The sequence below is a fragment of the Mirounga leonina genome, unplaced genomic scaffold, assembly GCF_011800145.1.
Source record: "Mirounga leonina isolate KUSES-001 unplaced genomic scaffold, KU_Mleo_1.0 Mir_92, whole genome shotgun sequence".
In the NCBI taxonomy this organism is placed as follows: domain Eukaryota; kingdom Metazoa; phylum Chordata; class Mammalia; order Carnivora; family Phocidae; genus Mirounga; species Mirounga leonina.
The window spans coordinates 5,187,648-5,203,709 of record NW_023270852.1 but is presented as its reverse complement, the minus strand read 5'-3'; the positions used below and the strand labels follow the sequence as shown (position 1 = coordinate 5,203,709).

The window sequence follows — 16,062 nt, the reverse complement described above, 5'->3', positions numbered from 1 at the left end:
TTCCTGTCCTTCTTTTTATTTACCTGCACTATACCAAGAACCGTTCCCCGTAACATTAAAAATTCTTGTGGAGCATCATTTTTGATGCCCATAAAAGATGATTAATAATTTATTTAACAAGTCCCATGTTGCTGAATGTTTATGCTGTGTCCTCTTTTTACCTTACGACTATTTTCACAGCCAGCATCTTTGTATGCACATCTTGGTGCCTGTTTCAAATGATTTCCTGAGGACAGATCATTAGAAATAGGATTTCTGAGTCAAAGGACATACGTGCGTTGTTGTTGTTGTTGTTTAAGGACGTGTGTTTTGAAGGCCTGTGAACCCTGTGGTCACGTTGGCCCCAGAAAAGCGATGCCCATATTCAGTCCCCCTTCAGCAGTGCACGGGGGCTATTATTGGGGGGGGGTGCTGGTTGCAAAACGCAGGGTCTGCCGCGGTCCGTCTGCGTTGGCTCTCTCCGTCGGCTTCCTCAGAGGGGCGCTCTGTGAGAATCATGGACTAAGTGCCCTCCCTCTGCTCCCTCTCTCAGGAGGCGGGACCGTGGAAAGAGCCGGAGGCCCCTCGGCGGGACGCTCCCGTGGAAAGTTCTTGCGCGGCTGCTGCTGTTGGTGCCCCCGAAGGCAGCCCTCCAGGTATCACCAATTCCTTCTTTAGGAAGGCACTAAGCTGGCCCCTCGTGCTGCCGGGGGGCCTGCTTCACGTTCCCCGGAGCCTGCTTAACTGGATTCGGGGACTCCTGCGAGCAGCCGGCCTTCATTTCAGGGACAATGCTTATAACTACTGCTATACGTATGAGCTCCTGAGCCTCGGGCTGCCGCTCCTCTGGGTGTTCTCTGAGGTCCTGGCTTCCATGTACCGGGAGTCTGAGGAGTCCTTGGAGACCATCCGCAACTGGGTGCTCAGATGCTTCCCGGTGAAGCTCCACTGAAATGCCAACCACCCCACAGCGCCCTCACATTTCCAGTTTAGACGGAAGCGTGTTGGCAGTTAGCCAAGGCTCTGGCCGGGAAGCCTAGCGTTCTCTAGCCAATTCGCTCAAAGCCAAAGAGTTGCACACTGGCCACCCGCGCCTGACTCCGTCAGGGTGGACATCTGCTCCTGGTGCCGGAGCCAGACGACATGAAGGATGTTTTTTATAGCTTTGTACTTCTTTTATACCAAAGTGAGCCATAGTTCTAGGTTTACATTTCAATTTTTGAAACTTTTAATAAGCCAAGAGAAAGCATTTTTTTTCCCTACGAGTGTCATTTTTTGTAAACACGGTTTGAAGTTTGTAACTGGTGTCACGAATCCCTTCCACAGTGCGGTCCATGGTCATGGTCGCTGCCCGCGACACTAATGATTTGGGCTTTTTATAGAAACAGAAGCGAGTGTGCCACCTCCTGACCAGTGCCTTTTGCTGTATGTACCCTGATGCCACTTGTCCACAGGGGACAGCGTTTTGGCACCACGAAAGCCTCAGCAGTTTAGAAGAAAAGAGTAGATCAGAGTAGAATTAAACCACATGGAGACACACGGCAGTATGTAGTTGGCTGTGATCTGCCCTCCCACAGGGAGGGGGCCTGTTTTGCACCCTTGTTTAGATGTAAAATTAGTAGCTTAAAGGTTTTTCCCCTCATCACCAGCCAAATGACCGTGGGGTTTCCTGCAGATTGCTACAAACATACACTGTCCCTTCCCATGAACAAGCAGTGCCTGCAAGGCCCCGTGGCCCCTGGCCGAGCGGAGCTCTGGCGAACTGGTGCATTGCAGGAGAGGAGCTCTGCCCCCCTGCCCCGCCCCCCCGCCCGGGGCCCCCGATCTGGTCCTCAGCCCAGGCTGCAGACTGAGCCAAGGCCACTCAGGGTCCATAACGGTCAGGCTGAGGGAAGAATCTGCCCTCTCGTATCACCTGCTATGGGACTGAGGCCGTTTGTTAGCACCTCAGGGTATAGGATTTCTGGGAAGCGTGACCTGCCCGAGGAGCCCTGCTTACAGACATCCTGGCTGCTTAGCCCCTCGGCTGCCATGCATATTTGGTCAGAGCAGCCAGAAACCATTTGTTTTCTCGCTGTCCTAGCAAAGGAATGTGTCTGACCTCCTGTGTCTTGACTGGCAGGGGAGGCAGGGAGTGGAAGCTGTTTGTTGACTGATACAAAAGAAATATGCCCTATTAAGGGCAAAAACAGGCCTTGGGCCTACCTGTGTTCTTCACTCTGGGCTTCCTGGGGAGGCCTCCGCTCCCCGCACCCTGCTCTGCCCGGACGAGTGCCGCTGCTGGGTCTGCTTGAACAAGGCAGAGGCCTTCCAACATGCTCAGGATATCGAGAGTCACCAGGCTGGAGATGGCCGTGTGCACTTGTGACCCTAGAGATCTCCTCTAGATTAAGGAAGGATGGAACCCGGGGTGCGTTAGGAGCCAGGGTGCTCGAGAGCGTGGAGATGACAAGTTTCTATAGGGCAGGACGAAGGGGAGAGGCATTTCTACAAACCCTTCCTTGAAGTCCTTGGAGAAAGCAGGGGCCTGGCTGTGGCCCAGCCCATGGGAACTGGCACCTCTGTCCTCGTTGGAACCGTTCTCAGTCTGTTGACTTGCGCTGGGTTTTTCCAAATTTTTGCTGCAATTTTAATATTCAGCATGGTGGGAGGAGCCCTGGATTCATGCTATGTTTGATTCTAAAAGGAAATTTTGAGGTCATGACGTGAACGCATGCACAGCCATGTCACTGCTCCTGTCTTCAGCTCAGGGTGGGCTGAGACGCTTTGTGGAGTGCTCCATGAAGCCAGAGTTAGACTCTCGGAGAATGTCATTTATGGCCATAAAGAGACTGGTTTGAATTATTCTGGGGAGACAGGGTGTGCCTGTCAGAAGCCTGAGATGTTTGTATGTTCTGAGGCTGTGAACCTTCCTGGTGGGCAGAACCTAAACGCATGGTGGATCCCAGGAGGCAGACACCTCTTGGCCTCCACAGCATACTCAAGAATGAGTGTGGGACACGGGAGTAAAACAGGGGAAAAGAGATATCAGCGGGGTGGGTGGGCAGGGGGTCCTGAGGACGCGTGTCGCTCTGAGGGAAGAGCGTTGGCCTAGGCCAGCTACACGCATCCACTCTTGCAGATGAGTAGGCGGTCACTACCAGCAAGGTTCATCTGTCCCAAGCAAGCAATGATTTGTCCGGGGAAGTTTCCCTTTTATCAATGGTGGCCTCATCTTCAATTCCCGTGCCTTTTGTGTTATCAGTCTTTTTTCCTGCCCCCCCCACCCCCGCCCTGGCCCCGAACTAAATTCTCCTTTCTGTCTCTCTCTTTCCAACCTTACACTGTGGCTACCAGTTCATTTCAGCCTTCCAGTGCTACACCCACTTCTTGGCTGACGCACTTCTGCTCGGAGGTGACTGGTTTTCTTGCCAATTTTCAGAGAGAGGTACTAACGCCTAACGTGCTCTCCGTGCCCCGTCCTCCCCAGCGCGGTCCCGGTTGTGCTAACTGCGAGCATCTTGCGTACTAACAGACTCATTCCATGGCATGGGGGTTTAGCAACGTGGGGTGGTGTTCCGCTCGAAAGCCATGTTTGACTCTACTTACCTCTGAGCCGGCCGCCAGGTCTACACCGGCTGCATGCCCCGCCTCCCCGCGGCTCCCCGTGCGGCCTGCATGCATACCTTTCCCCTCGCGAAACCACTTCCCTTCCTGGGACGCTTCCCCCAGCTGTGAGATGGCAGACTAGAGAGGGCTCTGTCACCTTGGAAAAGAACTTTGATCTGGTAGCCGCTGAAAAAGTACATGCAAACAAAGCGTTCTTAAATTGATTCTAGTATAAAGATTATCGATCAAAACCATGGGTGACTCTTTCAGGAAGGGTTGAAAAAGAAACCGTGCTCCCAGCCTTCATCAGAGGCTTGACCCATGCTTTGTATTTTGAACACACAATCACAAGGTTCCTGGCAAATCCTTTCTCTACCACAGCCTTTACCTTAGACACAAGGGCTTTGCTGTGGCTCTTCTTACTGTTCTTGGCTCATAACGCCCCAGATGATGCAGAAGCTTCCACCGGAGCAATCATTGTCCCAGGCCAGCGGTGGCTGTGAGACATGACTCTGCTCAGCCCGGGCCTGGTGTCCATGCCCCCGTGGCTCTGCTCAGACGACATGTGCCCGCTGACTCATTACTTAGAGCAGCAAGACGTTCAAAGTGCTTTTAGAGAGGGGGCGCCGTGCCGAGGCCGGTGGAGCTGCTGGGCGCCGGGCCTCGGGGTCTCAGGCGGAAGGTGGCGTCTGTCCTGCATGTGGCCCAGAGCCACGCTGACCTCTCGGCCTGTCTGCACAGCCCTGCATGCTGCATTGCTCACGGCACTGGTGCAGAGTCTAGCCAGTACGAAGTCATCGCTCTTGTCTTGTCTTCTCTTGCAGCGTCTCCCTCCCTTTATAGAATGTCAACCAGAGAGGGCCCTCCTTCCTTCTCAGCCTTCTCTTGAGCTAGCCCCCCCCCCGCCCATCTCCTCGCAACGCATGTCTGCGACCTCTAATAGTCCTTTACAGTGCCACACGGGACCCTGTATTTTGCACACAGCAAACGATGTTTAGCTTTATTTATGGTATTTGATGCTGTAAATGAAAATAAATATGGTTCTTTATAAAGCGCATTGTTTCCTCTCTTCTTTGCCATGGAAGCTGCTCCAACCTCAGACACGGGGGCTGGTTTAGGGGAACAGTCTTCCCTAAACTGCTGGTGGGGCCTGCACTCGTGGTGACATGGGACGCTCTGGGGCTGTGCTGGGCACCTCTGAAAGGAAATATTACCCAGGGGTAATATTTGGAAAAGGTCACCGATGCTCCTGGGCCAGGCTTTGGGGTCTCTTTCTTGAAAACTCATGGTACTTTTTCTGTGTAGATTCTGGGCAAAGTTGGGTGAGGGTCAGTGTCACCTGAGCTGTGAGAAACAGACTGTCCTAACAGCTCCTGTTCTCATTCCCCCCCCGACCCCCACCCAAACCGTGGACCTGTCGGAGAGCTTTCCTTAGGAACCGTTCACTAACTTAGGTTCCTCCATAACAAAGGTTGCTCTCACAGGCCTTATGCTGGTCCAGCTGAGTGGGAGGTGAAAGGTAAGAGGACCAGACGTTGGTTTCAGAATGGCAGCGAACACGGAAGGTGTGCTTATCCAGATGGAGAGCCATTTGTGATCCTAAGAGGCCTCCCCTGCCCCCAAAGGCTCAAGTCAACTCAGTGTCTTAGGCTGCAAGGCTCTGCCTGCAGAGCCATTCGGAGGACAGAACCATGGCAGGCTCTGACCCAATTCCAGTCTGGCTTCCCCTTACAGGAAGGATGCAGAGTCTCGCTTGGCTAGTCTGGACAGTGCCAAGGAAGTCTGGTCCTCAACTTCCCTGTGTTGGGATGCCTGACATCACCAGGCTGGATGTAGCTGGACTTCTGACGCTGGGATGAGCCTCCCCTGAGGGGTATTTCTGAGGCCCTGGGCCTCTGCACTTACCTGCTGGCTCCTGGAACTGCCTCCCGAGCTGCCTAGGGTCATGTACTCTTACCCAGGTGAGATAGTCTTTCTCTTCCATAAAAGGAAGGGTGTTAGGGACTGAAGTCAGGAGCTCAGTTGGGCAAGTGATTCATTCCTTTATTTATTCATCTGTTCAAGTATTTGTTGAACACGCACCATACCCTAGACATATTCCAGCTCCTAGGGATGCAGCAGTGAACCACACAAAGTCCCTGCCCCTCCCTGTGTCTCAGAACATATCTCGGTGTTGTGCACTGGGTTCGATTTGTTTTATTTGTACATACACTCATTTATTTACTTAACTAATATTTACTGAGCGTCTATGGTTTGCTGGGAATATAGCAGGGGTGAAATAGACAAAAGTCCTCATTACCATATTGGAACTTATAGTTTTGTTTTGATGTTCTGATTTGAAGTTGTGTTAAAGCAACATTTTCCAAAGCGTGGCAAGGGAAAACTAGCTCCAAGAAGGGCTTTGTGAATGAGGAGCTCCGCGAATGAGGAGCTCCATAGGCGCAAAGTTTGAGAAATGCTTTATAGGAAAACCTTGGAGATCTGCAAGACTTATTGGCATGGTAAAAGTCTCTGAGGGACCCTCCAGGAAAGAAGCTTAATTAACTTTGCTGAGGTGGGCTTTCCCATATCTATTTGAAATGAGTTTTTTGTTTGTTTGGGGTGGGGTTTTTGTTTTGTTTTGCATGTCACATTCTACATAAGTGTCTGGTAGAATATTCTTTAATCCAGAAACAGTGGTTAAAGACTTTCAAAAGTAGAATAAGAGAATTAAATATTAAATAGAATTAACTATGGATTAGATCATGGGGTTGTAACTTTCTAAACTTTAAAACCTCTGACAGAAAAAAATAACGTAGGATTCACATGATGCAAATCTGATAGTATACATTTTAAAAACTTAATGTATAACAGTACAAATGGAAATATTGAGTAGGCAGGCAGACTCGGGGGAAATTAGATGTGATCATAAAGAAGTTCATTGCTATGGCCTGAAACAGTTCATGCAAACGAGGTGTTCCCAGGCACCTGACCGTGTCAGTGATCAGCTCATGTTTGTTGATTACAGACCCAATGATGAGTGTGCAAAGCCTATGAATAGACACTTCTCACTGAAGCAAATTAAACAAGTAAATGCTAAAAAGAAAAAGCGAACATTTATAACAATTACATTCGAGGGAATTTAAATTCATTATCTCCTACCTACTGAATCAGTAAAGAAAAAGCGAAGTAGATTGTAAGAAAAAAAAAAAAAGAGTCTTGGGTAAAAAGTAAATGGTGACAATCTTTTCTGGAAAGCAATATGGCAACAGTTATGAAGACCCATAAAAGGGTTCTGACCTCTCGCGCAGTAATGCTACCCCAGGGAACTTATCCTAAAGAAATAATCCAGCCGGAGAAACCAATCTCTGTGCACCCTGAATATTAAGTAGAGTAAGTGGGTCATGCAGAGTGAGGGGGCTGTTCTCCTTTATTTCCATAACTCGTTCACTTTTACAGCTTTTTCTTTAATCCCTAAAATAAGGAAAAGAAGTGACTGCTGCTTGGACGGCTCTGGGGCCGGCTGTCACTGACCGAGCGTGTCCCCCCTCCCCCCACCGCCGTGCTGGGCATGGGGCCGAGCCCCTCATGTGCAGGCCCTCGTTAGCTCTTCACCTCCTCGAGGACACCTTGAGGGGAACCTTGACATTAAAGGAGGTGATCTAGAGCAGCATCTTTAGCTGTCAAGGAACAGAGCGTCACCAGGCCCTGACCAGGAGTCGGACGCTGCTCTCAGAGGAGCCTTGGCCATGGGAAGGTCCTGGACCTGGCCACAGACCCAGCTTTGACTCCAGCACTGTGTATGGACTCAGTGGCCTTGGGCAAGTCCCTTCTAGAAATGGATGCCTCTGACTTAGCGTTTTGTGGAGGTAGAATTGGGGAACATGCCCGATAGGGCTCTCAGGGCAGCAAGAACTCTCTTGCTGAGCTCTAGATGGCACCTTCCTGGTTTTGCACAGTAGGGAAGACTTTCGTGGGCATTCTAGATCATTCTAGATCAGCGTACCCCACAGGACATTTTGGGTTGGCCACTACATGAAGTCTCAACTCACACTGGGTGGCGCCATCTATTTTTCTCTCCTTTTCTGATCTCCCGGCCCTCTTGAAGGTAACTGGTCACCTCCCTTCAGACACCACAGCCTCTGCCGTGGGTCCCCCTTTCTTTCTGCCACCTGACAGCAAGACTTTGGTTTGGTTTAGTGAATTCCTGAGTCTCAGCAAAGAAGGAGGGGGGCTCTAGCTCTTCTCTGGCTGCCTACTTGACATCTGTGCTCAGATTCTACCAAGCTCCAACCTAAGTATCCACCTCCTGCTCCTAATCTTCCCCTGAAACAGGCTCTACCCTTGGCCTTCATAGTTTCAGGAAACAGCAATTCCATCCTTCCCGTTGCTCAGTCCAAAGCCTTGGAGTCATTCTTGACAACTCTTTCTCTTGGCCCCACACCCACTCTATCAGTGAATCCCAACCAAGCACAGCTAGAACCTGTCCACATGTCACCACCCCCATGCTACTGCCCCAGCCTCAGCCACTGTCCTCTCTTCTGGAGTTACTGCAGGGGCCTCCTACGTGGCCCCCAGGTGCTACCTTGCTCCCTTCAACCCATTTGCAACGCAACAGCTAGAGTAATCCTTTCAGAACTTAGATCTGTCCTCTGCTCAGAACTTTCCAATGGCTTCCCAGCTCACTCAGAGTAGAAGCCAATGCATATAGCAGACTCAGACGGCTCTGGATGGTCTGGATATTCTGACCTGCTGTCTCCCCGCTCTCTCTCATCTGCTGTGTCCCAGCCGCATTGGCCTCCTTGAACACCAGGCATGCCCTTAGAGCCTTTGCATGGCTCTTCCCTCTGCCAAGAACGCCCTTCTTTAGTGTCCACGTAGCTGGCCCCACCCTTTATTCAGGTCTTTGTTCCCTGTCTCCCTCCCAGTGAGGTCTGCCTTTAATACTGCAATCTGTCCCCCCAGCTGTCCTGACCCCCTTACCTGCCTACACAGGTTTTCAGAGCATTAACACCTCTGACCATATTATGTAATTCACTTACTGAGGATGTGTATTGTTTGTCTCCCCTCTTGGTAGAACACAAGCTCCTCGAAGACAGGCATCTTTGTTTCTTTTGAACATTCATATCATCCCCACAGGTAGAACAGTGCTTGACACATAGTGGACTCTCAATAAGCATTCATAGAATAAATAAAGGCCCTGACTTCTGGCCTGGATGCCAGACTGTGGAGCCTGTCTTGGGCTTAGGAAGGTCTTGCTGGCATCAGCTCATGGCTCAGAAAGGAGAACCTGGAGGAGAGGTATGACATTGTGTGTCTGGCTGCCTCCACAGAGCCCTTTGATTGATGGGGAGAGGGGAGTCTCGATTTTACTTGCATTTTGCCTTCCCAGCGGTGCGATCTTCACAGACCTGGGTGACCCATGGGAGCAGGGCTGAGGCTGGCCACAGAGAGCAGTTCCAGTGTGACCCCCTTGGGTGTCAAGGCCCAGGCCACGGGCTCACACACATCCTCTGTCCTGACACAGGAATCCAGGTGGCAGGTTTGAGACAAGAGGTGGGGTGGGGAAGACTCTGTTGCCATGGCACATGGTTGGCCCAACTTGCCTTTGACCTCCTGAGTCTAGGCCTCCTGCAAGTATCTCTAACTGAGACCACGAGAGTACAGACAGCAGGGGGACCGAGGAAGCAGGGCTAACCCTACCACCACCACCACCCAGAAGAAGGTGCCAACCTCTCAATATTGCAGGGCCTAGAAGTGTCCAGAAGCTCAGGTCTCTCTACTCTTACTGCCACCTGCATGAAGCCCAGCCAGGCCTGGCGCATCCCCTGGCTGTGAGGACTCCGTCAGAGCCCTGTGGTGGTGCCTGCCAACCCCATCTGCCCTGACGTGAGCTGGGAGCAGACGTCTGCTCAGCACTGGGTGACCAGCTGTCCTAGCCATGGGGTGTGTGCAGGAGTAAAGTACTGGGGGCCCCGAGCCTACTTCCCTTCCTGCTTCCCTGGGTTGCTGTTGGTGTTCCTACCCGGAAACGTAGAGTTCTCCACCCCCAACCTCGTTCAGAGAAACTTGAGTGTAGGTCCTGGCTGTGCCCAAAGTTGGAGGCCCAGAGCTGGCCTGACACAGTACCTGTCTGTGGCAAGAAGAGAGGCAGGGTCCGAGGACTAAGGCCCTACACCTGCTGCTGTTTGCAAAAGAAAAGGAGAAAAAGCTGGCTGTTTGAGGGCCCGCTGAGCTGTCGGGAAGATACCATGTGCCCCCTCCCCTCTTGGCCCTGATGGAGGAGACCCTGCTCCTCTGGGTGTTCACACCAGGTTCGGGGCCTGTCTGTGAGCGGCCCTGCCCTGCTCTCTGGCCTTGCATCCAGCCGAGGGCTCTGTGGCAGGAGCAGGCCAGCTCTGCTGAGGCCGTGAGGGAGGGGCCTGCAGCCAGGGAGGGCTGAGCTCCCCTCCCTCCCCGGGTGGCTTTTTGTTGACCTGAGCTGGTCTCTGCATAGAGGCTGCTCCCGAGGCCAGGCAGGGCCCTTTGAGTGGTGCTGCTCACCCTGGTTCAGGGCAGCAGAGGGTGGGCCTGTGAGTACACACGTCTGCACCCGAACAGGCTCACACACTCAGCCTGGGGGTGTCTGGCAAGAGTACAGGAGGGCAGGACAGCCCCGCCTGAGGCCCAGGGCTCCCCATCGATTTTCTCATTCCCTGAAGACCCTTGGAAACTGGCATTCCTGGCAGTTCACCCTGGGGTGTCACTCTCAGAAGCCCCAGGGTGGCAGCTGCAGCCGTTAGGTACCTGTTCCTTTATCTTTTATTTTTTTTATTTTTTTTTTTTAAATGTTTTATTTATTTATTCATGAGAGAGAGAGAGAGAGGGGGGGGCAGAGGCAGAGGGAGAAGCAGGCTCCCCGCCCAGCAGGGAGCCCAACGCAGGACTCCATCCCAGGGTCCTGGGATTGTGACCTGAGCCGAAGGCAGATGCCCAACCATCTGAGCCACCCAGGTGCCCCTCCTTTATCTTTTAAAGGGACACGCGCTGTGCCATCCCCTGACACAGGCCCTTTCCCGAGACCCTCTCTCATCCTGCTGGGGGCCTGTCAGTGTCCCCTCACTCGTCACTGTCCACCTTGCAAGGGGGTGGGGGGTATGCTCTATGCTTAGTATCCTGGACATTTGCCTGTTTGCTGTCAAGATACCCTCCCAGCTGTCCCCCTGCTCTGCCCCCTAGTAAAGTATAATCCCTGCAAACTACATTTCCCAGGTTCCCTGGCGCCTGCTTCCTGTTCGGTCTGACTGGTGGGAGGGTGGAGGACGGGATGAGGGAGAAGCCGGGGTATTCCCCCGAGTCTCTGCGTCCCGGGCAGTGGCTGGGTCTTCCCCGTGGAACCCACTCCTGCCTGGTGGCCCTGGCCTCTGGACTCACCGGCTCCTCCCGCTGTCCCTTCAGCCGGCGGCTTCCTGCTCTGGCTCATCTCTGGGCTGTCTCCGGATCCGCACTTGGCTTTTTGGTTCATCCAACCCCATCGTTGTGAGTTTCCTGTACTAACTTCCCTCTGTGGAACTTTCTGGCTTGAGTTCTATTTTCCTGACTGGATCCTGATAGACTTAGTTTCATTGCTCTTTTTAAACTTGTTTCCTCAGAGAGAACAGTGGGCAAGACAGCAGAGGGAGTTTTTCCAAGCCCGGAGCCAGAAGTAGCTCTGGCAGTTAGGAGCTGTGTGACCTTGGACAAATGAGCCTCAGTTTCCTAATCTGTAAAATGGACTTAATAACGATACGTAGGAGAACTTGTTGCTTTGTTGTCTCCCTGGGTTCTGGGGCAGAGTGGAAGGGTCTCCAGACTTGGAGAGAAAACAGAAACAATTTCACCAACAGAACGAGGGCAAGGGTCCTCACGCTGATACTGTAGCAGGGGTCTGGGGGTGGCGTGTGAGGACAGATACCGCCTGGCTCTGCCTCTGGAGTATCCTCTTTCACCAGGGAGCACTGGGAGGAGACTGAAATGCTCAGCTCTGAGAACACCTGCTTCCCTCCAGGGGGCCAGGGACCTGCTGGATCATTCTCCCTGCCCACCCTGTGCACCTCCTCCCCTCTCATCCCCCAGCCCCGCTGTAGACCTGGCTTCTCCCTATGGGAATAGATAACTTTAGGCGAAATCTCGGACAAACTGCAGACAGGCCTGGGGGAGGCAGCGCAGGTGAACACAGCTGGCCCCTCCCATGGGGCTGGCCACTGACACAACCGCTGTGTCCCGGGGCGGCCAGTCCGGCTCGCTCACTCACTGGGGGCCCTGGCTGAGTTATTCTCAGGGTGCCACGTTCTCGCACGCATGCAGTGAAGATGACAACACTCTCCTTTCAGGCTCTCGGGATGTTAGAGACGATGAAAATGGATAAAGGCCTCAATAATGCATTGCCGTTGCTTTCGTTGTTACCTCGAGACTACTTCCATCGCTTGTACCGGGGCTGCTGGTCTGTGCGCGCAGACAGGGAATGAGAGAGGGGTCTGGAAGTAGAAGCTTGAGAGGAGTGATTTCCTCCGGGGCATAGCACTGGACCCCAGAGACCCAGCTGTAGCCTTTGGCCCAGGCCTTGGGGGGCAGAAGGGAGGGGAAGAGGATGTCCGCCTTTGGGGCTTTTTCACCTCAGCAAGGTGTTGATCAGAGAAAGCCCCACCTTCTTTTTTTCCAAGTCTCTACCTGCCCCCACCCCCAGCCCCTCCACTGATATCTGGGCTCCACGGTGAGAGACGCTGGCCCTGACCCTGCTGTCCCGAGGGCTCATCAGTCAGCCATGTCCCCACCCCTCCAGCCTGAGCCCTTGCCCCGTTCCACCCCTCGGCCCTGCTGGCCAGGTCCAAACTCTCTAGGAGGAGGGAGGATACAAGCAGACCCCCGGGGTGTCCCTCGCAGGTTTGGGCTGGTCCCGGAGGTGGTGCCACCGCGGCCCAGCACAGCTCCCCTCCACTGCCTGTCCCTCCAGGCTGCTCTCGCTAGCCTCGCTCCCCTCTTCTCCAGCCACGCATGCTCAGCCTTTAGTTCTCCTCCAGGTTTTCATGGCCCTTTCCCTGGTCTCCCTCTCCCCTCCTGGTGGGTCCTCTGGTCCGCCTTGCACTCGGCAACCAGAGCGATCTTTCTATGAGGCCACTCTGACGATGCCAGTCCTCAGCTTCCAGACTTCCAGTGCTACTCTTCACTTTGCCCTTCGGGGCCCTTTCTGGTCCCATGTCAATGGAATGATGTCCCACTGGCCTCTTTCATATACTGTCCTGTCCTCCAGCCACATGGACGTGGCGTCTGTTCCCATGCAGATGGCAGTGCTTTCCCTCATTGTTTTGGCTCGCAGAGGTCCATCCCGTGGAACACCATCTCTCCCTTCTCTGTTCAGATCCTACTCATCCTGAACCCATTAAAATGGTGCCTTCCACCTAAAGTGTTCATTGTTCAGATCTCCCTCCCCTTCTACTTTGTCTCGCCTTACTCATAGATGGTCTACCTGATAAGGCTGCCTCATCTCCCCTCTGGGACGGGGAGAGACCCTTGAAGGCAGAGCATGGCTGATTCATCTCCAAATCCCCAGCACAGGCCTGGGTCAGAGGAGGCCAAGTAGCATTTATTGACTGTACAGGTCTCTGTGCAGCCCGCTCAGGCACACACACCTGTACTCAGGTATAAGCCAGGTAGAGTCGAGTCTCTGCTACAGTAATTCTGTGTGATAAGCCTCCCGAATTTCTGGGGCTCATGGCATCTATTTTACTGGCTTGGGAGTCTGTGGGGTTGGCTGAGGAGCTCTGCTTCAGGCTGCAGGTCTAAGGGTGGCCTGGGCTCCCATGGGATTGGCTAGGCAAGGCTTCAGATATGCTCCATGTGCCCACAGTCAGGGACCTAGGCTGCGGGGGCAGCAGCGCTCTGGGACAAGCTCTTCTCATGGCAGACTAGCAAGAGTGTGGGTGGACTGGCCAAACGGCAAGGCCATTTCAAGCCACTGCTCATGTCCCATCCACTCTTTTCCCCTGGGCAAAGCAAGTGTCAGAGCCAAGTCCCATGTCAGTTGGGCAAGGAAGCATACCTACCACCCCTAGCAGGAAGGACTGCAAGGTCACAGAAAAAACGCACAGCTCTGTTATGGAGCGGGGGTGAAAAACAGGAACATAAGCCTGCCCAAACTCCCAGAATAAAGGTCACACACATGGGCGTCCATGGTTCTGTTCTGCTCGCAGCCATACAGACGGGTCCCCGTCCTCTGATGTCTTAGCCTCTCTGTGCACCTGTCTTTTCATCAGCAAAATGGGGATAATAATACTTGTCTAGAAGGTTCTATGAAGTTTAATAGACTTAATAGGCATTAAACACTTAAAACAGTTCTCCATAAAAGTGCTCGGTAAAAGTAAGCTGCTGCTATTATTATTATATTATTTATTACAGCTACTACTACATAGCCAAGCATCCAGTTACACCCCTGCTCCCCAGTGCCTCCCACGCACAGCCGCCCCAGTGCAGAAGTGTGCAAATGCACACGCACAAGCCAGCGTGCACGTATGTCCGGAGTGGCAAGCTGGCCACCCACTGGCCGTATCTGCCCGGAGATGTGTTTTGTTTGACCTATACAATATTTTTAAAAACATGAGGCATTTCACGTACAAATAAAGATTTCTTGAGTTATCTTCCTAGATGGTAAATATAGATAGGGAGGTGGAGGTGTGAAGAGCGCAGCATTTAGGGGTTGGCTCGGAGACTGGCTGGCTGAGATGCAGCCAGAGAGGCAGCGAGAGAACCGGATCCCCAGAGCAGGGCCGGGGGAGGGCAGCAGCAGCTGCGGGAAGACCTCAGAGCTTGTGAATTGGACTTAGCAATAAGGAGGCTGCCGGGGGCTTTGGGGGGGTTGATATGGGAGTCATGGAGACACAGGCAGGATTGTAGGGGATTGAGGAGTTGAGTGATGGAAGGCACACAAGTAGAGAAGGTGAGTGCAGCAAACTCTTCCAAGATGATTGGCTGGGAAGGAGGGAGAAGAGGAAGAAGGGTTGGCTAGGGGCCAGGCATGGGAATTGGGTCAAAAATCGTTTTCTTAAAATGGGAGAGGCTTCAGCACATGCAAATACTGATGGAAAAGGTCCAGTAGACAAAGAAGTCTGTGGCACAGGGAAGAGGAGGTAATGATTCTTGGAGGGGGGTTGGTGAGGAGGGAGCCAAGTGCAAGTGAAGGGTCAGCCTTCAAAAGGAGAAAGGACGCCTGGCCCACTCTGACCAGAGAAGGGGTCACCCAGCTAGTTCGTGGCCAAAATGGAACTGGGCCTCAGGTGGCCTGTTTTGCTTACTCGTTCATTGATTCATTCAACAGGCATTCCTCGAACATATACTCCTTACCAGGTACTATCCTAGCAAGAAAGGAAACAGACACAAATCACTGCTTATGTTCTAGTCATGAGAGAGAGATAATAAACAAAAGAGAAAGTTGTAGAATTTATTAGAAGGTAAGTTGTGTTATGAATAAAAATAAAGAGGAACAGAGAGTGCTGAGGACACGGGTTGCAGTTAAAATAGGGTGACAGGGTAGGCCTCATGGAGAAGGTGCCATTTGACCAGAGACTTGAGGCGGTGAGTGAGTGAGCCCTGCAGGAAGCTGTCCAGGGATAGCATCTCCTAGGAAGAGGCAGGAGCAGTACATAGGGCTGAGATGGGGGGACAGCGAGGTGGCCACGTGGTCAGAGCACATAGTGGGGCAGTAGTGGGAGATGAGTAGTGGGAGATGGGGTCATGGGGGCTGCTAGAGGGTGTTGAGCGGAGGAGCATGATCTGACTTATATTTATTTATTTATTTATGCATTTTATTTTTTATTTTTTTTAGATTTTATTTATTCATTTGAGACACAGAGAGAGAGAGAGAGCATGAGCAGGGAGAGAGGCAGAGGGAGAGGGAGAAGCAGGCTCCCCGCTGAGCCAGGAGCCCGATGTGGGGCTTGATCCCAGGACTTTGGGATCATGACCCGAGCCGAAGGCAGACGCTTAACCATCTGAGCCACCCAGGCGCCCCAATCTGACTTATATTTAACAGTAGTACTTGGGTGGCTGTGTTAAGAAGACTGAGGGGAGCATGGCAAGAGGGAAAGAAGGGAAACCCACAGAGGATGTTTCCATAATCATGGTGACTGGGGCCAGAGCAGTAGCAGAGGAGGTGGTGACAGGTGACTGGATTCCTGACCTATTTTGAAGGGGGAGCAAGCAGGATTGGCTGATAACTTGAGTGAAGAATGAAAGAACAAGAGAAGTCAAGGATGCCATGAAAGCATTTGACTCGAGCCGCTGGAAGGCCAAGGTCGCCATTTAACGAGATGGGGAGGGCTATGGGGGAAGCAGGGTTGGGGAGCAGTGGGGCTGAAGAGGTCCACTTGGACATGAGTTTGATAATGTGTCTGCTAGACATCCACGTGGAGATGCCAAGTAAACAGTAGGATATATAAGTCTAGATTCAGGGGAAATGTCTGAAATATAGATGTAGGAGTGAGTCATTGTTATCTAGGATTATTT

The 16,062-nt window shown here is 52.5% G+C and overlaps 1 protein-coding gene across 3 annotated transcripts in view; it reads left to right on the top strand.

Moving 5' to 3' along the window:
- MICAL2 (microtubule associated monooxygenase, calponin and LIM domain containing 2) overlaps positions 1-5,652 on the top strand; it is a 137,478-nt gene extending 131,826 nt beyond the window's left edge. For 2 of the 3 annotated variants that reach the window (XM_034995503.1, XM_034995502.1), the window contains one exon: positions 533-5,652. In XM_034995503.1, the coding sequence (XP_034851394.1) occupies positions 533-931 (399 nt within the window). In that variant the 3' untranslated portion in view covers positions 932-5,652. The remainder of the gene's footprint in view (positions 1-532) is intronic. The other variant, XM_034995505.1, reaches the window with a different exon arrangement.
- Positions 5,653-16,062: the final 10,410 nt, after the last annotated feature.